General features: G+C 41.4%; 1 protein-coding gene across 2 annotated transcripts in view; it reads right to left on the bottom strand.

Moving 5' to 3' along the window:
- The window catches only part of STK39 (serine threonine kinase 39), a 237,794-nt gene that overhangs the window by 198,998 nt on the left and 12,245 nt on the right, over window positions 1-26,551 (bottom strand). For both annotated transcript variants that reach the window (XM_011988161.1, XM_011988162.1), the window contains exons 2-4: window positions 22,333-22,441; window positions 18,784-18,925; window positions 16,941-16,996 (exon numbers count right to left, since the gene is read on the bottom strand). In XM_011988161.1, coding sequence (XP_011843551.1) covers window positions 16,941-16,996; window positions 18,784-18,925; window positions 22,333-22,441 — 307 coding nt within the window. The remainder of the gene's footprint in view (window positions 1-16,940; window positions 16,997-18,783; window positions 18,926-22,332; window positions 22,442-26,551) is intronic.

The raw sequence follows: 26,551 nt of genomic DNA, 5'->3' as shown, positions 1-26,551 counted from the left end.
GCCCAGGAGGTCGAGGATGCAGTGAGCCATGACTGTACCACTGCACTCCAGTCTGGGCAACAGAGTGAAACCCTGTCTCAAAAAAAAAAAAAAAGAATAGTCACACCTAAGTAGGATAACATATGAAAACAATAAACAATAGAACAACATGCAAAATCAAATGCAATGTATAAAATCAAATACCACATTGTCTGTATAAAAGCAGAGGAGCTATAACCATAATGGTCATGGAAGACCATCTCCAAAGTGGGCCTTGGAGCCAGCCTTGAAGATGAGGTGAAGACTTGGATGAGGAAGCCCAACAGGAAACAAATTCTAGACAAAGAAATGGCATGAGCAAAGCACAAGTGTGGAGCCAAGAAGAAAAACTGACAGCTGCAAGGGTCAAAAACTCAAAACACCTACAGCAGCCAGGCAGGAATACAATAGAGAAAAGAGGGTCCTGAAGACCAACAGCTACAGTCTCAGTGACAAGGGCCCTTGATACTCAGTCTCTGTGACAGGAGACTTTAGGAGTGCTGGGCCCTGTGTGAAGCCCTGGAGCCCACTGTCAGCACCCTCTAACCAAGGTCCAAGGCAGGCCCCTGTTGCTTGGCACCAGCAGAAAGTTGCCATAAAGAAATGCAGACCCAGGATTGCTGGATATCCCAGTTTTCCCAGGGAAGCCAAACATTGGAATCTTTATGAAAAAAACTCCCTTTCTTACTGTAGTTGGCAACAAATTCATTTCTAAAAAACTGGAAAAGAGATTTCTCCTGCCTAATTTAGTCCGCAAAACTAAAGTCTGCCAACTGTGTGGTTATGATGTCTAAAATTTACCTAAAATACTTCAACATATGCCATGTGATACCACAACTTAGGTGGTCAGCTGGCATTCTAACCAAGAATGTCCAGTGCTAGGGGGGTTCAGATAGCACTCAACTCAGCATGCCAGAGGCAGCTGCTGGAAGTATTTCTATTATCCAAATCTAAATATAGATGAGTATAAGCCAGGTGACTGAGTGTCGAAAGGAGTTACTATTAGGGAAAACAGTGACCTGTTGAGAGGTATGAAACATGTTAGAAATGGACTTTCACTGCTGAAAATAAAGGTTCTTAGCACACAGAGAGTGGCTAAAATATTTCAGATATACTCCTCACTCTTGCATGAACAGAATAAAACAATCCAGTCCAGCCCAACTGTAGACTATACCCCAGCCAGTTCTGTGGATGGCTGGATTCCTAATAGCAAGCATAAGGATAAAACAAAAACTGCATCTGGAATCTTGGCATGTCTGCCTCTAATGAATTTTTCATTCACCTATGAGGAAAAAGAACTGGGATTTCCTTGAGCTTACAGAACAAATTGTGAGAACTGTTTAGGGGCTCGCTTGCTAACGAAGGGCAAAATTTGGTCTGAAAGTTGATTTCTCTAAAACCTGTAAGGGAGGCTGTGGGTGAGTACCCAAGCCTCACCTACCTCACACTTCTGCAGTATCTGCTATTCTCTTTGAAAAGGAACCCGAGTTGTGCTTGAACAGCATTGACTTAGGTCACTTCAACCTTTGATCAGAGAGTAACAGGATCAATGTTTGAGAGTTCAGAGCTTCCTAAAATGTAGCTACAATGAGTTAAAAGAGACATTGATGCCTAAGTGGCTGAGTGGGAGTCTGGAGCAATAGAAGCCCCCACAGCTTCAGGGGACCCTGAAAGTTCTTTCCTACTAGCAGCTTCTTTTCCATGGAGGCAATGATTTTTAAAAGCAGGGAAGTACTAGGTGAGATTGTTGAGGGGTCCAACCAACCACAGAGTCTGAGTACCAGGTAAAGGAACTTACACCTGATTCAATTAACAGCTGTCGTTCCCTTTCTCGTTAGAGAAGAAGAACATTTGGAAAAAGTGACCATGCAGGGATGTTCAACAAAGGATAAAGACTAGAAGCAGGGAAGACCACAACCAGAGCCCAGGAGCAAAATCAACAGAGCCTGTATATGAATAGAGAGGTTGGAAATGGAGAGGATTAGACCAATTCTTAAGAAAATATGATGATTTAGTAGGTATTGGAATTAAGAAAAGAGGAAGGAATAAAAAAGATTAGATGACTTGCCAAGGAACACAGAGCAAGTTATTGAGGGTCTGAATAAAATTCATAGTCCTTCAGAAAGGAGTCAGCTACTTAGCCCTACTCTCCTTTTCTGGAAAGTTCAATGTATTTTTCTTTATTGAGAAGGAAATGCAAAATGCAATAATGGGGTTAAGATTCCACAATTCCTAAGCTCTTTCTCTGAGTAAAGATCAAGTTGTGATTACCCAACACAGAAAAACTGGTTTGAGGTTCACTGGTTAATCCTAAATGTCATATTTATATCAAAACCAATCCCTTTATAATTTGGTTTGAGTCCCAGTTGTTGTTTTTTTCTCATGAGAGACTCTCAAGACTTGACTGACAGAATTGAAATGTTCTTCTAAACACTCGGGAACATTTTCAGGGCTGCCAGCATCCGGCCTTCCCGAGTCCCACAGGTTTCCTTAAAATGTTATACCACCAACGTTGGATGATTAAAGAAGTACATTGTGACTTCAATTATGCAAACTGTATAATAATGAGTAGAAAACAGAAGCAAATATTTTCCTAATTCTGTTGGGAACAGACTAAAGAGAGCTTTTTTTTTTAACCATGTAGTTCCTTATTTTCTTATTATTTTTGTACTAGGATGTGTGTCAGTTGTACAGCATCCACTTATGCCCGGTACACATGGCTGTGCACAATTGTGTACATGCACTGTGTGGGGTTAGACACCATGGGCTAACAGAGCTTTGATTTCGACACAATCCTGGCCTTTTAGTGAGAGCTAACATGGGGGAATATATTAACTTAAATAGAATGACTATGACATGACCTAAACAACATAAATACAAGAAACATGCTAATGGGCCCAGTATACTACACTCAGCACTGAAGGCACCATCCTCTGCTGCTAATTCCCAGGGCCCTTTTGCCTGATTTTCTTGGTGAGAGAAGAAAAACACAGACCAGGGAAAGTCAGGGCTTTAGCAGTTAGCAGTTACAGAATCAGAGGCATGCCTCTTCCAACTGCAGTCCAGACTTACTTATTACATCCACATTAATCTTCCTAAAGTGCAGTTTCTGATCATAGCACTCTCTGGTCAAAATCTTTCTCCCTCCAGGGCATTTGAGAATAACAGGAAAGCTCATCCTAGGCCATAATTCAGCATTTATATGGAAGCCAACAAGATTCTAGTATTGTTTCCTTCTGATTGCAATGCTTATTCAATTATCGTATACTTTAGCAAAGTGCTTTCGCTCCTTTAACTGACCAAATCACCACTTCTGCTTTATGTTTATGTATAATTAAATCCAGCCTTTGGATACTAATTCTTCTGTTTGTTTTCTTTTTGTTTATAGAGGAAACGGGCGCAACTTTTCACTTTCCTGGAGCCCGACCATCATCAGAATGTCACCAGACCTCTGGGCACTGAAAGCCAAGTCTGAGTGCAAACTGGGAGGGCCACCCTTTCCCTCCAACCTACACTAGGAAACCCTGCAACCCAGAGCAGGAGAAAGCTTTCTGCTGTCCTGACTCAAAGGAGGCAGAGGGATAACTTAAATCTTCCAGGTGGGTGTTGCACTTCTGGGCACCTACGCTGTGTTCAGCAGAATGCAGCATAGCTCAGGGCAAGAAGCAGAGCAGAAAGCCCAGCGGGCCAAGTCAAGATGCAACAAGACCTGGAGCAGCAGCCACCCACACTCACTGAGCTGGCTTCCTTCTTGAAATCATGCCACTTTGCACATAGGAGTAGTTTTCCTTCTATTATTATAGTGGTATTCCAGCACACCCACAGCCAAAAAGGCCAGATAGCAATGTGTGTGATGTAACATATGTGGCCCCTATTCAGAGGCATACTGTGGGATCCTGATTCTAGTAAGTCTGCCATCAACAATCCCTAAAACTAACAGAAAGAAGACAGGCAGCAAGGGGAGACACAACGCATACAAAGGAGCCATGTTTCCACTCCAAAGAGGTGCTTTAAAATTGAACAGGCCTAGCCTAAATGTTAAGTCCCAATGACACTGCCTGCTCGTTTCCTTGTTTGAGCAACAGGTCCTCAAGCTTTACCACGAGAAGCTTAGAATATGATTGGTTCTCAGTATCAGTTCCTGGAGCACACACTGTTGGTTGACTGCCCAACATCCATATCCTGTTCTTTTCTACCAGAATCTTGATTTTGTTTGCCAGGCCTTGGGAGATTCATCTTATTGATCTAAGCCAATAATGGCATATCATTCTTTTTCAGCAGTGAATGGTCAGTGGCTCTGCCCTAGTCCTGACCTATAAGATCCTAAGATAATACAGTACAGGCTCTTGCAGGGAAGTTTTTCTCCTGAATAAAAGAACCATCCTACAAGGCTCCTTTGCTCCCCAATCTCCTTCCTGTTTGAGAATGGTCATGTGAAGAGGTGATGCTAGTAGTGACAACAGCCCATGAAGACAGCCCATGAAGATGTGACGTAAGGGAGTGATACAACCCATGCCAGCAGGTGCTGCCCAACCCCCACTGGCAGCACAGAAGGGAAAGTAGGAAAGAGTCCATGACCTCCATGACATCTCTAGGCCCCTGCACCGACTCTGAAACCAAATGCCCAGACTTCTTGCTATGTGAGATAATTAATGTTTCTGCTGCTTAATCTCCTTTCAGACCAGTGCTCTGTTATTTGTACCCAAAGGATTCTTAACTCTTACAGTCTCCTGCCTTTCCTCAGTCTAGCCACATTGATTCATACTTTCTGACTGCTAAGGGTTAACCATTGCATCAGAGGCCAAAGTCATTGCAATCCCCAAAAGGACTTGGTAAACAATTAGCAAGAAAACACTTTAGCACACAGTGCAATTTTGGATTTTAAAACAGCTCCAGTATCAAGCATGGCTTTTAATGCCAGAAGCACAAATTAAAACAAGTAAATGCAGAGGCATCTCAAGGGGGAAGAAAACATACTGCAAGAAGAATCTAATTCACTTTTTTGCCAATAGTTGCTGTTGGGGCTATACTTACATAAACCTACAACAAAGAAAATAACACACTTCTAGGAAAATAGGAGACAGAAGTAAGTTTGACATCCGAGTCTAGACCCTTGTCATTCAAAGTGGGGTCCATAAACCAGACCAGCATTACCTGTGAGGCTTTAAATGCAGAATCTTGAGTCCCACTCTAGACCTACTGAATCAGAATCTGGACTGGAGCAAGATACTCAGCTGACTGAATGCACATCGAAGAAGAGAAGCACTGCTCTAGATTACTGTCTTCCTAGCAGGCACTATGGCATGATTCAGTGGGACTGGAAGATCTCAATGCACAGCCAACTCCACAGGTTCCTCTTTCACCTCTCAGATGAAGAGAACCATGGCAGGGGAGAAAGAGGAGCAGGAAAAAAGTATTTATGTGTGCATATTCATGTATCTTATAACACAGTAAGTTCAAGGGCAATTCTAAAAACATAAATGATATCCCACACAGAACGATCTAACCCAGTTATTCTCAACTGTGTCACATATGTCCAGTAGAATAAATTCATAGACATGGCACACCTCTTTGGGAATACACAGATTTTTATGAAATCTTTTTTAAGTGCATGAAAATAATTTATAATCACAAATCTTACTAATGGTTTATCAGTAACAGCTGCTCACTGCAGGTGTGATGGTACTGGGAGAGAGGCTATAGGTAAACATCATTCTTAGCACAGATTTATGTGGCACTACTCCTTTCTCTCTCATTTGTGAAAACCTCTGATGAATTGCGTAAGGGTGATATCAGGTTGGTGCAAAGGTAATTGCAGTTTTAAATTAAAAGCAGTGGCAGTAACTGCATTACCTTTGCACCAACCTGATATCGTATTATTAGAGTGATAACCTTGAATTGCTTATCTTTTAAGCAAGTCAATAAATATGTTGGCACTTTACTATTAGTAATCAGTTATTCACATACCACTACATATTGGGACACAACACCCATCTTGCTTGGGAGAGAACCTGGTACCCCAAGAGGAACCAGGTAAAACCAAAGAGGTTCTTCTGACACCCTCACTCCCACCCAATCCCTTCCCCTCACCCCACATCAGCCTCCTGGTTTTCATTTCTACGTATTCCTTCTTGAAAGCAAATGGTGTTCAATGGCTTTGTTTGGCTCTATACGCATGGTCCCAACCACAGCATGGTGTCCAAGTCATTCACAGTCAAAAAACATAATCCTACAGTATTTCCTGAGTCTGGGCCCTAGAGAGTCACTTATCAACTGCTCTAGACAAATCCATCTTCCCTGCCTATTAATGAGGGAGCAGTAGTCATGACCTTCTTTGAAACATCAGAGAATGACAATTTCACAGCCTTTCCTGACAGCAAAAGAAGAAATCATAAGACAGTCCATAAAGGTAGAGTTTCATCTTTTAAAATAAACACAAAGAAGCAAGCCTTCCCATGACTGGGGTCTCATATGTAGACTCTTGACATTGCCATCAACCAGTTTCCTTCAAATAGGCTACATCCTTTGCACCTTCTACAAGGAAATCAAATCAATTCACGACAGGCAAATTGAAAGAAAAATTCAGGCCAGGCACGGTGGCTCACACCTGTAATCCCAGCACTTTGGGAGGCCAAGGCAGGTGGATCACGAAGTCAGGAGATCAAGACTATCCTGGCTAACATGGTGAAACCCCGTCTCTACTAAAAATACAAAAAATTAGCCAGGCGTGGTGGCACACGCCTGTAGTCCCAGCTACAGGAGAATCGCTTGAACCCAGGAGGCAGAGGGTGCAGTGAGCCGAGCCCATGCCACTGCACTCCAGCCTGGGTGACAGAGCAAGATTGTTTCAAAAAAAAAAAAAATTCAACGAGATGATTCTTGGTAAAAACACAGAGGCTGCTACTCCTTCCCCAATTCCTCAGCCATTCTCTCAATCAAGGCAACACAGGCTTAAAAGGGACAAAAAGAATAAGTGGTGGTCAATGCCAATTATATTTGGCTCAAAGTTCGGTTGACAGATACAGTCAATTAGCCACAGCAGTGGAGAGCAACAGTTGAACAAAATGGCAAACCACAGATAATCTGCCCATCTATGTCAGAGCTACACCCTTGCCCCAAAGCAGGTGAGTTTTCAGTAAGAAGTGGAGTCAGTGGTCACACCTGGAGCAGCAACATAAGGGAAGGCTGAAGCAGGAGTCCCAGCCCATCTGTGCTGAAGGTCCCAGGCCAAGAGACAGCTTTTTCAAGTCCGATGATACACGTGACCAAGAGCTCACTAGTGGTCAACTTTCTATTAAATAAGATAATTACACTGAACAAAGGCAAAACACAGATAATTCCCACACCACATAACCATTCTTCCCTGGATCCCCAGTGTGGGGTGGGAGGACTATTTTTAAAGATGCTCTGGTAAAAGCAGTCACAGGACAGAGCCTTGGCTTACTCTCCTCTCTATGCCCAAGATAAATCCTCTGATTTGAACTCTTTAAAATAGTACTAAGAATGTCTTTAGTGACTGCAGCTAATGAAGGGTTATTTGAACATTTTATGCAAGATAGGTCCTTGGAGAACATCTTGTCAACCTTCCTTACTTTACAACGGAAGGAACTGAGCCCTGGGGCTGCTGAACTGTCAAAAGGCATAGAGTTAAGAAATATATTGGTGGGGTAGGGGCAAAACCTAATGGCAAGAAGTGCAGTGAAGTCTGAGGAGATCTGAGAGTGAAATGCCTTTATGACTTTCAGAATGACCTTAAACAAGTCCGCAATTGCTCAGCAGTCCTCAGACGCTTCATCTGAAGGAACTATTGTGCTGAACCGACAGAGTTGTTGTAAGGAGAGCACCAGGTAAGTATATTATACAGGTATTACTGTTTCCCAAGCCAAAGGCAAGCTTCCAAAGTGAGCGAGGGCTCCTGGCCGGCCATATTCGCAGAGACAGGCACGAACAACTTAGATCAAATATTAGTAAGTCTAAATTTCCAATACAATATTCATATACCTGTAGGTGATCATTTTATACAAATCTCCACTCAACCAGCCCTACTATCAGAAGCCTCCATTAAGCCACAATAGCCCATCTGTACATGTTAAAGATATGATCCCTATGGGAGATTAAAATAACACAACTCCAGTTGCTACAAGTATTTAAGGAAACAATGCACACCATTTTTTTACAAAGTTTTCAGAAGGATTAGTTGAATCATCAAAGAATCTGCAGATTTCCAAATCTGTGATAAAAGAAAACCTCACACTGAAAAATCCTAACATTGAAGAGTCACTGAACTATTGCTCAATATTCTTTTAATCTAAATTTACTATATAGTCAGATGTTTATTAATTCATTTGACAACTGTTTGCCAAGATCTTACTAAGTGCCACTTCCAGTTCTAAGTACTGGGACTGTAGACCAGAAACCCCTGCTCTCACAGAGCTGACTTTTAAGTTGGGGCAGGGGTAAGGGGGAGAGGTCAATACAGATAAAAGCTAAATTACAAAACATAATACATAGCAGTAGTTCTCAGACTTCAGCTTGTTTCAGAACCCTTAGAGGGCTTCTTAAAACACAGATTGCTGGGCCCTACCTCTAGAATTTCCGATTCAGAAGTCTAGGGTGGAACAGCATAAGAGTTTGCATTTTTATCAAGTTTATGCTGCTGCTGCTGCTCTAGGAGCACACCTTAAGAGAGCCACTGATAGAGAGTACGCTGATGTGTACAATAAAGAAAATAGAGAAGGGCAGGGAATACAAAATATGGGGTAGGGGGGTTACAACACGAGGCCTGGAAGTCTCAATGATGTGACACTTGAGCCAATATCTGAAGGAGGTAAGGAAAAGAGTATTCCGGAAAGAAGGAACAGCCCATGCAAAGATCCTGAGGCAGCAGCATGCAAGGTAAGGAGGCCAGTTTGACTGAAGAGGAAGATGTTAAGAGCTGAGATCAATGACATAATGAGGGGCCAGATCTTATAAGGCCTCACGAGGCACCTTAAGGATCTTGATTTTCACTCTGAAATGGGAAGGGGTTGGACGGTTTTGAGGAAAGGCATAATACAAGTCAACTTAGTTTAACAGCAGTACTCTGGATGCCGTGTAGAGAACAGACCACAAAGGCAGAAGAAGAGGTCCTTTTAGGAGACTGCCATAATAATCCAAACAAGAACTGATGGGTCTGTGGACCAGGATGACAGCAGGGGGCTGATGAAATATGGTCAACCATAGGATTTACTAATATATTGAACAGGGTGTAGAGTCCAAGAGAAAGACAAGGATCGAGGAACATCAAGATTTCTGGCCTACTCAACAGAAGAATGGGAAAGAATTAAAAGAATTGGGAAAGACTGTGAGAAGCACAGTTCTGCAGCACGGGGTCACAGAGTTCTCTATTGAAGGTATCCATTTGTTAGAGTTGAAAGGGAATTTGAGAACCTAAGCACATCATTTTACAGCTGATACAAACTATGGCCAGCAAAGGGTAAGGACAGTAAGTTAACGACCACGGGGGGCCTAGATTGGCTACTGTGTCCTCAAGTGTACTACATACAATCAAGTGTTAAATCATTCCATAGAACGTAAACACAGGTTAACGTTATTTAAATTTCCTAAAAAATCTATGATCAACATACGATACATGCAATAATTTACAAGATGTTATTGACCAAAACCTATTCCTATTTATAATACATATTTAAGATTTATCCCCATTACAACCTATTCAACTAGTCCTAAAGTGGCTAACTTAAGTTACCCAGATATATGCATTCCCTTCACACTTAACACATTTTTTAAATTTATATAGTTAACTGTTTAATGTCTGTGTCTCCTAAACTATAAACTCCATGACAGCAGACACAATGTCTCCATTGCTTACCACTGTGTCAGCTCAGAGGACTGTGCCTAGAAAATAGCAAATGCTCAATAAATACCTGTCAACTAACCACTGAGGATACACTGAAACCAAACACCTAACGTTTACCTTTTCCCCCACAGAAGGAGCAGGCTATACAAATGGAGGTTCTGGGAAAAAGAAAAATAAACAAAAAAATAAGCAAAGGACTGAAATGCTCGGCTTTCAAGTCTAAAAACTCTTATTTTAGCCAGACCTCTGTAGCTTTTGGTAATAGGTGAAATTTAATTTAATAATGATATTGCAGGCCCTTACACGAAGGAAAAAAGAGAGGGAAGGAGGGAGACTGGGTCCCATCTGCCTCATGCCCCCCTAGACACTCTTCTGTAAAGCTCAACCGTGTCCCCCCTGTAGCTAAACGTGCACAGCTGAGCAAAAATTCCAGCAGGGGAGTAGAGCAAAGTGGTTCTCCTCCATCGGAGGTTCACCCAGTAACATTTCCTTAAGTTGTTGCTCAAACAACTGCTAGCAGCTGTTAAAGCATGAGAAGCTGCTTACAATCTCCTCAAGTATTTCTCACTGATGGTGTACAGCTGGAACGAAAACCTCAGTTTCCAGAACTGACTACATTCTTGGTTCATTCTAGAGTTTTTAACAAATGTTACCATTTGTCGAGACACCAAAAATCAGGGAGCCACATTAACTTACTGTCCTTATTCACTTATGCCAAAAAAAAAAAATTCATGTATGAGAATTTTGTCATAATTCATCAAACCATAATTCACATAGTTATAAACTGTTCCTGAAACGCAAAACAAATATTTTGGCTCACTATAGAACACTTAAACACCCCCCAACAGATTTTAATTTTCATGTGTATTCTGTTTTCTGAGTATAACCAGTGCCTCTTCATTCACGTTCTCTGCTTCACTCTTAACTTTATCATTTCATTGCGTGCTGGCTAGGGCAGTGCTTGTCCAATATCAGAAGTGATATCGCTCATTAAAAACTATTTTCGACCTTTAAAATATGCAGTAGTATACATACCTAAATATTTAAAATATTTCTGCCTCCCTCCCTGGTAAGCTGATATATTCTTACTCATTTGAACTCTCAGCTATGCCTCACATCTGCTCCCTCTGCCACCGACAGGCACATGTACTTGCATAACCTGCCGCTGAGACAGGGTGTCTCGCGTGCCTCGAGGCAGACTGCACTGACCCAAAGTTCAGGCACACCTGCCATGTGTCAGGTACTATCTGGGGATGTTGCGATGAACAATACAGAGTTTCTCCCTCTGGGAAGTATCCAGTCTGAAGGGAAGACAGTAAAGTAGAGGCCCAATTTCAGTGCTGTGTCATAGGCTAGCTAGAGGATGGACAGAACCCTTTCAAACCACCAGGGTAAGGCGCTTAGCCCGGTGCAGGTGGGCATGGTGGAGGAAATGATCAGGAAAGGCTTCTCAAGGAAAGAAGTCTTCATGAATGAGTCATGAAAAGAAGTCACTCAAGTAAGAAAGGGGAACCCTGAACAAGAAGCTATAAGCATTTCAAGTCATAGCAGAAAGCACTTGCAGACAAGACTAAAGGCAGGTCCCTCATCTGCCACTATTAGGAAGCTGGAGCTTTATTCCAACAACAATGCTTATAAACTTTATGCAAAAGGAAGATACGGTCAGATCTATACTGCAGATTCTTCACTCTGGTGATACTGAGGAAATTGATGGAACAAAGAGAAAAGAAGAGCAAAACAATATGGCAGGAGGTCAGATGGAGTGCCTAAGGCCTTGCCTCCCTAGCCACTGTGAGCTTACCATACCCTAAGTAATTAGAGGACACCATCCCAATTTCAATACAAAAGCAATGAGTTAGCAGATTCTAAAATAAAATGTGTTTTAACTCCTTTAATGCTGTAGTATATTTTCATTACACAAATGTGCAAAATGAGGCACAGAGAAGCTAAATAAATTGGTGACACAGCTAGAAGAAGCAATGCCAGGATTGAACCATGGCTGTCTGGTGTCAGAGCCCTTGCTCTGTGCCAAGGTGCTCATAAATGTGATGACATCATTTCCTGACTGGATGCCTCGGGGACTTTCGGAGCTTTCCCATACTAATCAGAAGCTGACTCCAGGGCTGCTCGGATGCCCATATTACCTTGCTCAAAGCAGCAACCTCTTATCCCTACAACACAAAAAAATAACTCTTCAACCCCCACCCTCTGCATCAAAGTGCACTTTATGAGGGCCAAAGAGCACAGAAGGAAAATGAAAGAACCTAGCAGCTATGGGTGTAAAAACTCAACCACCTTGCACACCTTCCTCTGGCTCCTTATGGATAACGTCGAAGTGACAGAAGCAAGTTAAGTTTCGTTGCATGTTTTCCCGGCACTTTTAGTCATGGGGTTTTCAGTGTTCAAGATGCAGACTTACACTGAAGATGCATTCAAGGCTGATAAGGATATAATCTCCCTCCCAGTAAATAAGAGATGCTACCCAAAGTTCTACCAATGTACTTTGGACAGTGAAAAACCCAGGGCATAAGCTTGATTTGAATGGATGTGCATACTTGAGGCAGTTTGATGAACTTTCTAGAGTTCCAGGTTGCTTTTGCTCAGTAGCGATTTTTATTTCTGTTACGTAAAACCAGGGAAGGGAAATTCACATTCACACACATAAGCACTGTCTTTGTGTATTGGGCCTACTGTAACAAAATACCTTAGACTGGGTGACTTAAAAATAACAAAATCTTATTTACCACAGTTCTTCCGGCTGGGAAGTCCAAGATCATAGCACCAGCAGATTCACTATCTGGTAAGGACCCACCTTCTTGTTTATAGATGGTGCCTTCTCTTTGTGTCCTCACATGGTAGAAGGGCACGGCAGCTCTCTGGGGCCTCTTTATAAACGCACTGGTCCCACTTATGAGGGTTTAACCCTCATGATCTTATCACCTCCCAAAGGTCCCACCTCCTAACACCATCACATTGGTGATCGGGATTCAACATATGCATCTGGAGGGCACACAAAATTCAAACCATAGCACACACACCTCAAAGGCAAAAGTAAGTGAAAATGAGCATGAGATTTAGCTTACATAACGTAGTGTCTACAAAGCTCTTTATATATCAAATGTGCTGAAATCAACATTTTTATACAACATTAAGAGGAGCCACTTTTTTTTTAAAATCTTAAATAGATTTGCAGAAACCACCCCAAAGTGATCCGTTTCATATGAATTTCTGTTTGCTCAAAATAGTGACTCTCATTAATTCTGGACAAACAGGCTTAGTCATTTGCCAAAGCACTAAGCTCTTCCCGACAATATGACAGGGCATCAAACTGGAAAATAAAATGCTATGCCGTGGGAAGAACATGACTTTCAAGTAGCCACTCCCCCTTCTATCACACAGTGAGCGCAGCAAAACCTATTACATTGTCCAAGGCATCCAAGTTGATTATCAGGAAGTTACACACACCGGACCTCTAAGCATAGAAGGTACAGTAAGAAGGAAAGCATTTTCTCTTAAACTCTGAGTAAGCAGTCCTCAGGTTCTAGTTCACTATATCAAACCTGAAGTTTTCCAATCTGAAAAGTGTGGTGTCACTACTGAGCTTAATTCTATACCAAATGACGCTTAGATGGCTGCTTCTCCTATCCACTGAAACCTTACCAGGGACACCCCTGTGTTTCAACCTGAAGGAGCAAGGAGGAAGAAGCTGCTGAATATGTTCCCTGGTCCAAAGGGGAATCGACTTATGCAGAGACATAGAAGAGATGGTGACTGCTGTGGTATATTCCATCTCAAAGTGAGGTCATTTAAATCCAGATTTAAGGTCCTCCTCCTGGAAATCCCACTGATGTGAGTTGGCAGTTTCTAGAGTCAGACTGCCCAAACCCAAAGCGAGGATACGCCGCTTATTCTAGGTGTGACCTGGGCAACTGACTTCCCCACTGTAACTTAGTTTCTCCTAGTAAAACGGATGCAATAGTACCTTCCCCATGGAGTTGTGCTAAGGACTGAACGAGACTCAAAGCATTCAGAACCTAACACCTGGCCTTACACACAGGAAGCACTCAAGACACATTAGTTCCTGATTTTATACCCATGTTCAATAGAAAGGTACATTCTTCCCAGAGAATTTGGACTGTGTTAAACAGAACCAGGCACATTATCCTATCCACCACACTTCCAGCTGCATAATAAAGTGAGGTTTTCTCATGGTCTAAATCAGGCCCTTTAATCTGTTTTCTGATAAAAAGTTCTGAAAAGGGGAATTTATACATATGTAAAAGTCAGTGTTTCCCCTAAAAAAACAAAAATCATTATGTTTTCTATTAGGATAGCAAAAATGCCCTTTCTGAAAAACAATGCACACAATAATACTCTCAAGGTGGGCAATGTATATTATACTCAAAGAAATAAATACAAACTTAACTTCTCCCCTTCTTAACTTTTATTTCAAACTACAGGTGCCCCACCTCCCCTCCCTCAAACCTTACTTTCCCCTCAGAGGCATAAATTACAAGGGAAAAGAGCAAAAACAGTCTGGATAAAAGCAATGTATTATTTGTCCAAGTAGCAACAAAAAGGGACTATCTCACTCCTGCCATTGCTGAGTCTCCACGTTCTACTCTTCCCCCCACCTCCTCTACCTCACCCACCGACAAGGATGCCAGCAAAAGATCCAGAGACTCCTGGTCCTCGTTTTTGTTCAGGCAGTGACCAAGTGCCTGACCAAGAAAGTCAATCCCCTATAAAATGAGGACAGCAGTAACATCTACCTTTCCAAGGACACATTATAAATGCTTTAAGGCAATAACCTTATATTACAGTTAACACTTTAAAAATTCAAACTTTAAATACTGTGTTAGTTCGATGTTATGATCAGGTCAGAGAATATGGGGGAAATTAAATGGGAATTCCAGAAAGCAATAGTTCCAGAGAGGCCAAAGCTGTACATTTAGGTGCCTGTCAAGCAGCCCCCATACATCTGGAAAATGGCCATTCCAATTTCTGTTATTACACAAGCATGAAGTTGCATACTCAAAAAGATACCAAGGATGCCCCGGATGACTGGAACACAAAGTCCTCAGCACATGCCAGGCACAGAAAAGGCATAGCCCTCACTACACTTCAATTCACTTAATTCCCACAACCACCCCGCGCAGGGGCTTCCTGCCTGAGCCCTTCTGAACTCAGCAGCCCCCGCAGTGCAGGCACGTACTGGGTCACAACAGACACCTCGGCAGTGAGGAAAAACCCAAAGGCCTGTGACGGAGGGAAAAAGTCAGGAGATCTTACCTCGGGGATTCCTACTGGGAAAAAGAAAAGGACAGTGTGTTCCAGAAGGCTCAGGAGGAGGCTCAGATCATTAATCTGACAAGAATAATGGGATGAGATGACTGGCAGAGGACCAAGTAACAGAATAAGGCAGGGGTTGACCAGCCTTCACATTTCAAAGGCAGTTCACTATCTTGACCCTTTTTGTGAGAAATCATCATTTCATCATAAAACAGAAAATTAGTTGTACTTCCTTATCAGCTTAGAGCAAGATTAATGGCAAGTTAGCTTCCAAATTCCATAATTAATAAGTATCACCTTTTGATAAGTCATAACCTCTCCTCAGAGCTGAAGCTCTGGCAGGACAATTCCAGGTTCACATGATCTCCAGTCAGTGCAAGGAAGTATCAGTGTGATCCTCTTAGTCATAGTAACAGAAGTAACAGTAGTAACAGTAGCAACAGTAGTAGCAACAGCAGCCATGGTAAAACAGCAGTTATTGATATTTGCTGCATGCCTATTAAGTGTCGGCCACTGTTGAGATCACTGGACCTTGATTTCACCAAAGAAGATGAAGTAGTTTATATTTTTACCCCTCTTTACGGAAACTGAGTCTTAAGAAGGTTTGGTAACTTGCCCAAGGTGGCAGAGCTACTAAGTGGTGGCCTCAGAATTTTGACCAAGTCAGCTGACACCAGAGCCTGCACTCTGAACAACTAGTTAGTTTGGAGAGTTTGAAATTTTGGGGACTGGATAGTTTGAAATTTTTGCCCATAGATGTTTTTCAGCTGTTACTTGTTTAACTGAAGGACTTTTTCAAACTGTCCCTAGCCTGTGGGATAAAGTCCACTCGTGAGGACAAGATATGCACACACAAAGCACTAACTCAGATGGCTCAAGAACAAAATCCAGCATCCACAATGAGGAGAGGCACCAGAGTCGGGGGGTTGTGGGGGGCGGAGCAGCAGATGAATCAAGAATTGCCAAAGATTGAGAATTACTGAAACCAGGTGATGGGTACAAGTGGGCTCATCTTACTCTTCTCTGCAATGACAGGGTCAGTCCAGTATAGGGAAGGACTGTCTGGCCAAAAAATGTCAAGAACACCCACTAAAGAAATCATGAAAGCTAAAAGGATTGCTGAGACAGACTTTCAACAACATGGGTAAAGCAAGAGTTAATATGGACGTGGCTACATCTTATCTCAGGCCTTTAAGGTTACTCTAGGGCCAATAACAAAATAGAGGCTTTGAACACGGAAGGTGCTCACCTGATATTGCGTGTTCATGCAACATTCATTCATTGCATCCCCAGTCTACCAGCTTTGTCAGGAATAGCCATGTTGGGTCAGAGTTAAGAACAAAACATGGCCCAGATTTTTAATGTTCACAATTCTTTCAGATACCTCTTAAGAAATAAATTAGTTTTTAATTGATGTGTATGATGTTTTAAATTTTCAAACCTATCGAAAAACGTTTTTACAAGTGCATTTCTTGAAGTTTTATGAGTATTACCATTATAAAATGTGAAAGGCAGAAAATATAGTAAAATTGAAAGTAAAATTGTTCTTTATCAAAAAGCTATGTACTAAACTGGTATTTTTCACAGGATGATCTAATGACTTATCAAAACAATAAGGAAAACATGTTATCCTTCGGACCCAAACATTCTGTAAATATCATTCTTAAAAGAGATTACATGCATTTATTCATTTCTCAGGAACGATTCGACATGCCTTGAAACTGTAACACTTCTGTAATCAAGTAAAAAATGTTCTATTTATCAGTTTTACCTGCTATTTGTACTGAACCATCCTCACCCAGAAGAATATTACCAGCTTTCAAATCCCTATTAGAAAAAAAAAAAAAATAGAAAATAAATTGTAAGGTACAGACTTTATAGTGTATTGATTCACTCAGGAAGATTCTAAAACATATCATACAATGTAGTTCTTTAACATAATAATTTCATAAACATTAAGATTATATCACAGATTTTAAAAGTTAAAAGGATAGGCTGGGCATGGTGGTTCACACCTGTAATCCCAGCACTTTGGGAGGTCAAGGCGGGTGGAGCATCTAAGGTCAGGAGTTTGAGACCAGCCTGGCCAACATGGTGGAACCCCATCTCTACTAAAAATACAAAAATTAGTTGGGCGTGGTGGCAGGTGGCTGTAATCCCAGCTACTTGGGAGGCTCAGGCAGGAGAATCACTTGAACCCGGGAGGTGGAGGTTGCAGTGAGCCGAGACCATGCCACTGCACTCCAGCCTAGGCAACAAGAGTGAAACTCGGTCTCCAAAAAAAAAAAAAAAAAAGGTATAAGGATTCAACTGTCATTTTATAGTTTACTCCTGGGGGAGAGTTAGGATTTTAGAAAGAAATATTTTCTATGAAATAATTATCCAAATTTAATTAAATCATCAGTAAGCAGACTCTCTATTTTATGCTTCAGAGTTAGAGACTGCCCAGAAACTCACACTACGGTCATTCTATCAAGTATTAAAGCCCAGTCTATGTAAAGCTCCTCCACTTCCACTTCAATTTGGGGTGCAATTCCAAGTTAATTCTCTTTCTGAAAAATGAACTTCTCTCCTCTGGTGAGAGACTGATTATAAATACTAATTATTATATAGTATATTTCTTCACCATATAAAACCTGTGTAATCTTAGTACTTTGAAAAACGACAATTTGCAATTTGTAAGTTTGATTTCTAAAGTAATTTTTTTCTAATTATTGAAAAATATAGGCCAGCTACAGTGGCTCACGCCTGTAATCCCAGCACTTTGGGAGGTCGAGGTGGGCAGATCACCTGAGGTCAAGAGTGGGAGTCCAGCCTGGCCAACATAGTGAAACTCCATCTCTACTAAAAATATGAAAATTAGCCAGGCATGGTGGCAGGTGCCTGTAATCCCAGCTACTCGGGAGGCTGAGTCAGGAGAATCACTTGAACTCGGGAGGCAGAGGTTGCAGTGAGCCGAGATCATGCCACTGCACTCCAGCCTGGGCAACAGAGCAAGATTTCGTCTCAAAAAAAAAAAAAAGAAAAGAAAAATATAGTAGAAATAATTAAATATAAATTTCAGGGTAGGAGAATTACATTATTAGTATTATGGGTAGATGGCTATTTACTTGCAATAATTTCTAAGAGCCCAAGTAGCACTAACTCACTTGAAACATCAAGCACTCCTATTCTATGTGATTTGACTATATAAAGAATTAACATTTTATGTCACAAAAGATGTGTGCCTCCTCCTTCCCTCTCACCACATCAAAAATAATTCACATATTACAATGTTTGGATAGTCTTGCTTGCATTAGAAAGATAGAGGTGCTATCTAGTTCAATTAGTATAATTCAAGAGTAGTTACCAAGACTGATTTTTTAAAATGAGTCCATGTAGTCCTTTTTATATTCCACTCTTATTTCAGTGAAAGCCCCTGAAGCAATCCTCAAGGATACCAATATAATTCATCAAAATGTATTCACTTGTTTCTTTCTTAAGTATTTTTTTCCCATCTATTTAGCCTAAGTTAATGTCAATACCTGCCTGCAACATGTGTTTCCTTAACATTCTTTACAAACTAGGGCTGAAGATATGAACAGCTCATTTAAACATTTCTGCAGGGGTCATACCTGTGAATCTGACCATTTCTGTGTAGATAGTCTAAGCCTTCCAAAACCTCTTTAAGAATTGTTGCTATTATTGCCTCTTCCAGAACTCCATTCTTGTGTTCTCCTCGGTTGACAATGTATTTTATGATATCCAACATTGAACCTAAGTAGACAAACAGAAGAATTATCACCTTCATCACCTTTTCAGAACAAGACTCCATTATGTATAAAATGTAATGGAAACATCAAAATATGGGCTTTGTTTATTTAATGCAAATATTCCCAAGGCAAACAAACAATTGAATGACAGCCCCATGACCAAAAGCACTAAATCCAAGTTTGCAAGAGCACTTTCAGTGTGAATTTAATGAGAAGGATTCTGGGTCAGGAACCAGAAGGCTGTTCATGGCCATTCCATGGTTGGTTCCTTTTCCCTAGAAATACTGGTTACAGCATTTCTCACAAAAATTCCTAAGAGCAACCCTCCAAAGAGGGTGCAAAAAGTCTGAACTGACAAAGAAAGGAGTATGAGGCCAGGAGAAAAGGCAGAAGCGAACTGCTGAGAGAAAAAACCCCACTCTCTGAGGACCTAAATCATAGTTGGGAGGGGGAAAGAAGGATGTTGTTTCTAGACCTCTGCTTATAACCAGAAGGTTCCTTCCTGTGACACTGCATGATCTTTATTTTCTCTCCTTCTTTTTCTTCTTTCATTTGAGACAGAGTCTGCCTCTGTCATGTAAGCTGGAGAGCAATGGAGCAATCACAGCTCACTGCAGCCTCAACTTCCCAGGCTCAAGCGATCCTCCCACCTCAGCCTCCCAAGCAGCTGGGACTACAAGTACATGCCACCATGTCTGGCTAATTTTTGTATTTTTTGCAGAGATGGGGTTTCACCATGTTGCCCATGATGGTCTTGAACTTCTGGGCTTGAGAGATCTGCCCACCTCAGCCTCCCAAAGTGCTGGGCTTATAGGCATAAGCCACTGCACCCGGCTGATCTTTATTTCATTTACCTTATATATTTGAGGCACTAACACTTACAGTAAACAAACAAATACCTAGTACTTTGTTACCATATACAGATTAGTATCCTTGGCACTGTGAATTCATGTTTCAACACATATTAATTAGTATTCCAAACCCCTGGGTCAGTTTAAAAGCCAAAATTACCTGGGGGTTTGACATTTCTGAAGAATTAACAAACGGCTTACCTCAGGACCTGAATTTGGCTCTAGGCTCTTTATAATTAACTAAGAGGATTGAGCTTCCCCATCAGATATAGCTGCCTGCCCCTCATTAAGAGATTCAATGTAATGAAATAGAAGAAAACAAATGCATATTTTTCCCCGGGGGGGGAAAAAAACACTCTGTTTATTTGTTGACTCTTAGATTTTTGTGTCATTTAAAAAATGGTAATTGTAAATACATTTTCCTTTTATTGTATAAGGATATACCATACCAGGCATGCATGCATTTCTGCCCTGCTGAAAGAAAAATGAGTAAGAGTCCACGTCTGCCCACATCCTCACCTGTAGAAACCTGTTTAAAACCTGTTCTTACCTAAAGCTCAGAGAGGTTAAATTGGACTCTTAAAAAGACAAAGCAATTTTCTGTCAGATCCTCCTTAGAGAACAGAAGATTCTCAGCTTCATAAAAGCAAAAGGTAAAATCTTCAGCTTGAGCAGAGCACTTGGGACTATTCAGCATCTCAAGTCACCAGAATTTCTCATTTCGTCAGAGTTGGTAGAACCCCACAAAAAGAGAATGGCTTAAGATCATCTTGTTGGCAAAGCACGAGTCCCTCTGCTGAATGAAGGGGCAGTCCTAGCAGTCCAGCTCTGGCAGGCTTCCTTTTTCTTTTCCTTTTTTTTCTTTTTAATTAAAAACTGAAGTAGGCACTCAAGGAAACAATGACTAATAAGATTGAGGAAGACTGAAAACAGAACAGAACTAAGCTCTCCAGGGCTCCCCACCGAGACCTACACAAGCAGACCCAAGCCAATTACAATGCCTTCGTCACCTCATTTCTGGGCCTCTGCTTGATCCAAGAGAGTTTCTTTTTAAAAAAAGGAAAACATTAAGACACCTCCTTCGACATCTGCAGATTAAAATGGGCTCTGTCATATAAACTCTGCTATGCTAGTTTTGGGTTGTCCAGGCACAGCAAAATGTTCTCCTCTGATCCTAAACCATACTTCATGTCTCAGAAAGATACACAGGGAATGAAGCCCTTAAAAGAGAACATACCAGAGATGTGGGTATGCTGGGTGTTCCCAAGGAAATCACTTGGGCTTTCTAAGCTTCAGTGTCCATGTGTGCAAAACAAAAGTGTAAATACTTGCAGCACCGCATACTAATTTTTAAGTCAACCGATTTTAGAGTCACAAATTCCAGCACCAACATTTACTATGTGTGTGACCTTGGGCAAGTTGCTAAACTCCCTTGAGATTTGGTGTAATTTCTGAAAAACAGGGATGGTGACACAGGCCATTCAGGGATATTGTCAAGACTAAATGTGGTAAGGTCAGTAAATTGCCTTGGACAGGATCTAGCCACAGAGCAAGTGTTCAAAAAAGGGAATGGTTATCATTATCGTTCCCTCTCTGATAGTGATGTTAGAAGATTAAAAGAAATAAAATACAGGATGTGAAAGCACCTTATAAATTAAATTGTCAATGGCTTGCATCACTGCAGGGATCTGAAGCTAGAGAAAGGAAGTGACTTTCCCTTCCCAAATGCAACAATAGGATGAGAATAGTGCCACTTCTGATCAACACTGCAAGTGAGTATGTAGCACACATTTCTCCCCATGTTAACTGAAACCACATTTAGTGAACACCTACTGGGCGCCAAGTTCAATGAATTCAAAGTGCATTAGACAATCTTCACGAAGTTCACAATCTAAATATGCACTGTCCAATACTGGAGCCGTACAAGGTGATTTAAATGTAAGTTAATTAAAATGGAATACTCAGTCCCGCAGTCACACCAGCCACATGTCAAGTATTTAAGAGTCACATAGGATTAGTAAAAAGTAGATAGCAGAACCTCAGAACATTTCCATCATCACAGAACATTCTAATAAACGGCACTGAGATAATTCAGCAAACTGGTTAAGGACCTGAATAATGTTAAAAAGAAAGGACTCAAGGAGAAAGGACTGGCTAACTTTTTTTAAAAAAAATAAGCGGTGACTGTGGAGAGGATGTGACCTTTTAGGCCTGAGAACATGGAAAAGAAAGGAGAGATGCAAGGCTGAGAAAGAGGACAGGTCAGGGACAAAGGCATGAGAGCACATAATACATTCCAGGGGCTGCCTCTCAACCTAGAAGGTCGAGCATTTCATAACTGGAGAAGACGACACACATATTCTCAGAAGTTAAGTGAAATTATGAAAAGCTTTGAGGTCAGTGCGAAGCAATCTGGATGTTACCCTCTAGGCAATGAGAAACCAAACAAACTTTCAAACACAGGAGAGAAAGGATTCAATCTAAAGTCTTCTCCAATATGCTGGTTCCAACAAAAGGAGAGAAAACAAGCAAACAAATAACAACAACAAAATCCACTTACCTCCGCTTAGTAATTTCATGACCAGCCAAAGTTCATCTTTGACCACAAAAGAGGTGTAATAGGTCACTACGTTGGGATGGCTGCACTGACTCATGGCTTGAATTTCTTTCTATAAAAAGAGCAAAACATGACATAGTACCATGGGGTGAAAGGTGGCAAGCAAACACAAGTGAATCACAGTTGAGTACCTGGGTAACTTTCCTATTCGAAAGCCTACCTGAGGGGCTGCCTAAGCCACTACTTCAAAGAAGGTACATAAGGACCAACTCTCTCACCGCATTATCAACTCCGATTAGAAAGTTCTCTACAGGAGACCACAAAGCCCTGTGGGCCAGCCACTGGACATAGGAACTTCAGATCACTGTTATCACCCAGATGACCCCCCAACTCTGCCAGCACAGAGCCCTGCCATGTAGGACTAAGAGCCTCATACCTGAACTGAAGGCTTGACAGGGAGATAAAAGACTGGGGAAGTTACTAGGACACCTGCATCCTGGTGCCAGCCTGAACTCTGGTGGATCTTAGCTCCTCCCTCATCCAAAAAACGACAACAAAACTGTCTCCGTTTCTCAGGACTGCTGTGATGGTAAATGAGAAAATACATTTGAAAATGCTACAGTATTATTTCCCAGCTATCTGCCATAGTAGATATTCCATTAAGTGAAAAAAAAGGAGGTGGCAGGGAAGAGTGCAGCAGGCGAAGTAAAATAAGCTTGGGAAACATCAGATACTACATCTCATTCTAAAAGAATCACAGGGAATATTAGTACTGTCAAAGGCTCTGAGAAGTCCTGCAATAGATAAACTGCCACAGTTTAATCCATATTAACAAAGCAGGAAAAGAATGCTTTGTAGGTCACATCTTGGAAACACTGCTATAGAGAATAAAAGTTTTATATAAAGACATAAAACAACAAAGCTGGGAAATAAAACAAATGACAACTTTCAATAAACCACATTTTTCGGGAATATTCAGTTTCATATTGATTTCAGTTTGTCCTTTTAAGTTATTGTCAGATGACTCCATAAAAGCTTCAGTCTAATGTAACTCTCAATCAAAGGTACCAGACCAGTGTAACTCACTTTCAAGGTACTATCCAAAAAGGACAAGAATAACCTAAATGATCAAAGAAAACTCATTTTTGCTATTATGTATTAATGATGAAAGAAGAGTACTTTATGCATCCTATGAATATATTCAATAATAATGAGCTTTGCATTAACTCAAAGTTACCCAAGTAGAACATCTCAATTTGGGCTGTTATCTTTGCATGTCCAGTACTGCCTAATCCTCATACTACTAAAAAGATCCTACATATCCAACAACTTGGCCAAAATTCTGTAACATGTAACACTTACATACGTTCCTTAATATATATGTTTATTTAAAGTGTTTTTGACTGGGAGCAGCGGCTCACACCTGTAATCCCAACACTTTGGGAGGCAGAGGCAGATGGATCATCTGAGGTCAGGAGTTCAAGACCAGACTGGCCAACATGAGGAAACACTGTCTCTACAAAAAATTAGCTGAGTGTGGTGATGTGCGCCTGTAGTCCCAGTGACTGAGGAAGCTGAGGCACGAGAATCACTCGAACCTGGGAAGTGGAGGTTGCAGTGAGCTGAGATCGTGCCACTGGACTCCAGCCTGAGTGACAAAGCAAGACTCTGTCTCAAAAAAATAAAAAAATAGTAAAAATGAAGTGCTTTTAACCAAAGATAATTTTCTATTTTCTTTTCAGTATATAACCATGTTTTTCCTTCATCATTCCCCTCATCCATTGGACTGATTACAGGTTTTCTAGATCTGACACTTTTCAATTCAGCAACTCTTTTCCTTTGAATAACATCTGAAACCTGAGGTCCAGTTTCCATCTGTTTCTGGTATTAGGTTCTCATGCCATAAGACACTTCTGAAGGAGAAATGGAACACTGCCTCGGCCACTCCTATTTCAAGTCAATAGCATCTGCTCAGTGGGGGGATGGCCCACATTGAAGGTCTGCAGCATTAGGTAGGGTCCAGTTTAAACAGATGCCTAGTGTTCAAAGAAATGTCTCTTAATGCAGCTGTGCTCTAAATGTAAGTGAATGCCTTTCTAGTGCTGTAACTCCAAACTTTTACATCATTTATCAAAATGCACAAAACAACTAATGGTCATACAAAAGGAAATTCTTTTGCATTGAAGGCAAGGTTGAGTCAGTCTAGAAAAACCACTTTTTAGTCCTCTGCATTTAGATGGCCAGTATCACTTCCCACCCAGAGTATCAGGTTCTCTGACTTTGCAGTGAGCGTGTGTGTGTGTGTGTGTGTGTGTAACTCCTTTAGAAAACCTATAGATATAACTTAGCAAATTATATTTCTTCAAAACTCTGAGTCTTAGAGACACCATCTGGACATTAAAAGGTTCCAGAATTTAAATGAGTTGGGGATGAGGGGTCACAGATATCACCGTACCAACACAACCACAGGAGTAATATAAGGACAGGTAAAAGAAGGGGCAGGGGGCCTGAGGGTGGCTTTGCATCAGTTTGATCACTCAACCTCACATTCTTCTTCCATGCAGCTGAGCCGTCCCTCTTCACTTCTTGGCTAGGGGGTCCATGTCCCCAACTCCTGCACCAACCATTGTCCTGCACAGCAGCTTTTCCACGAGCATCAATGCTTAAGGACAGGAGAAACTTGCCTTAGGGAGAAACACCTGTCGCTCTGTCCTGGGATAGGACCTGCGCTATCGCTGATCCCCAGGATAAGTAATATTTCCACATAGAAGAAAGTAAAAGCCCAAAAACTAGAAATCTTTCCACAAAACTATCCCCACCATTTCTTTTCAAAACAATCATGGGTGTTATTTGAATGCTCCCTTGGTAACAATCTATCAGTTAAATTATCTAAGCTTTTCTTAATGCCCTAACCTCATTCATGTGGTTAGGAAAAGACATTTATCCCCAAACATATCTGTTTGTCCCTATCCCTAAAAATGACAAAACTATAGACTAAAGATGAACAATGTGAAAATATAAAAATGTTTTAGCTGATTCTTTCGACTGAATGAATGGGTTCTAACATCCTAGTCTCTTAATTAGGTCACAATCCAAAGGAGGAGTATGAATTAAAGTGGTGCTTGTCTAATTTGGATGGGCATGCAGATCACCTCAGCAATTGGCTAAGATGCAGATTCCCATTCGGAAGGGCTGTGGTGCCGCCTGAGAATCTGCATTTCTAGCAGGCTTCCATGTGATGCTGATGCTATGGGCCCAGAAACCAGACTCTGAGTGGCAAAGCGATAGACTGAGCTTTGAAAGAAGGCAGAGAGGAAGGTTGGGGGATGTGAGAGGAGGGACACAGATGACTGCAATGAAGCCCACAGTGTCAAAAGTGCCCAGCAGGGGGACTGGCCAACAGCACTGCCTGGCTAAGTCTAACTGGAGGAGAGTCTAAGTGGAGGAGAGGGGTAAGAAGCAAAGCTGGAAATAAGGGAGACTGTTGTACTAAAGTGGTGTGAATTTCGCAAGGCCAGAAAAGGGTAAAAACTACATTGAGATTTAAAAAAGAAACGCAAGCAAACAAACAAAAAAACCCATGAGGTCAAAGTTGGGAGAAATTACAGAACTCTGAAATCCAGGCAAAACATTTGCCAAAAATATAGCCAAGGAATCGAACACAGTGGCTCCCTTGGAAAACTAGGAGATGAGACTCAGACACGTCACAAGCGCCAAACCAAGCCATGGCACAGTAGTTAATCTTCTCTGAGGCGGACAGAGCTGTTCCTGCAGCTCCATCCGAAATGCATCACAAGGGAAATTTCACAAGAGTGGGAAGACCAACCTTAAAATGGGGTAGCATGGAAGATCCCCTATCCATCTGCTAGAACTGAAGTGGCAGCCACAGCAGTACCCCTCTGCAGGGAGCTGTGTGCAAGACAGACATATCAAAGAAGGACACCCACACACTGCTGTTATGCCAGCCCTGCAAAATTTGCCAAACCAGACATTATGTGTGACATGCTAGGTGTGGTGAGGAATACAAAATATATAAAGTATCCTACCCTACAAATATGAGGTGTTGGGAGGAAAAAAAACTCCCCCTTCCCCCAAAAAATAACAGAACTAAAAAAAAAAAAAAAAAAAAAGGAAAAAAAAACTTAATTTTTTTTTTTAGACAATCTCGTTCTATTGTCCAGGCTGGAGTGCAATGGCGCAATCATAGCTCACAGAAGCTTCG

Source organism: Mandrillus leucophaeus, unplaced genomic scaffold, assembly GCF_000951045.1.
Source record: "Mandrillus leucophaeus isolate KB7577 unplaced genomic scaffold, Mleu.le_1.0 Scaffold324, whole genome shotgun sequence".
NCBI classification, from domain to species: Eukaryota; Metazoa; Chordata; class Mammalia; order Primates; family Cercopithecidae; genus Mandrillus; species Mandrillus leucophaeus.
The sequence above is the reverse complement of the archived record's forward strand: the minus strand, read 5'-3'. Positions and strand labels throughout refer to the sequence as shown.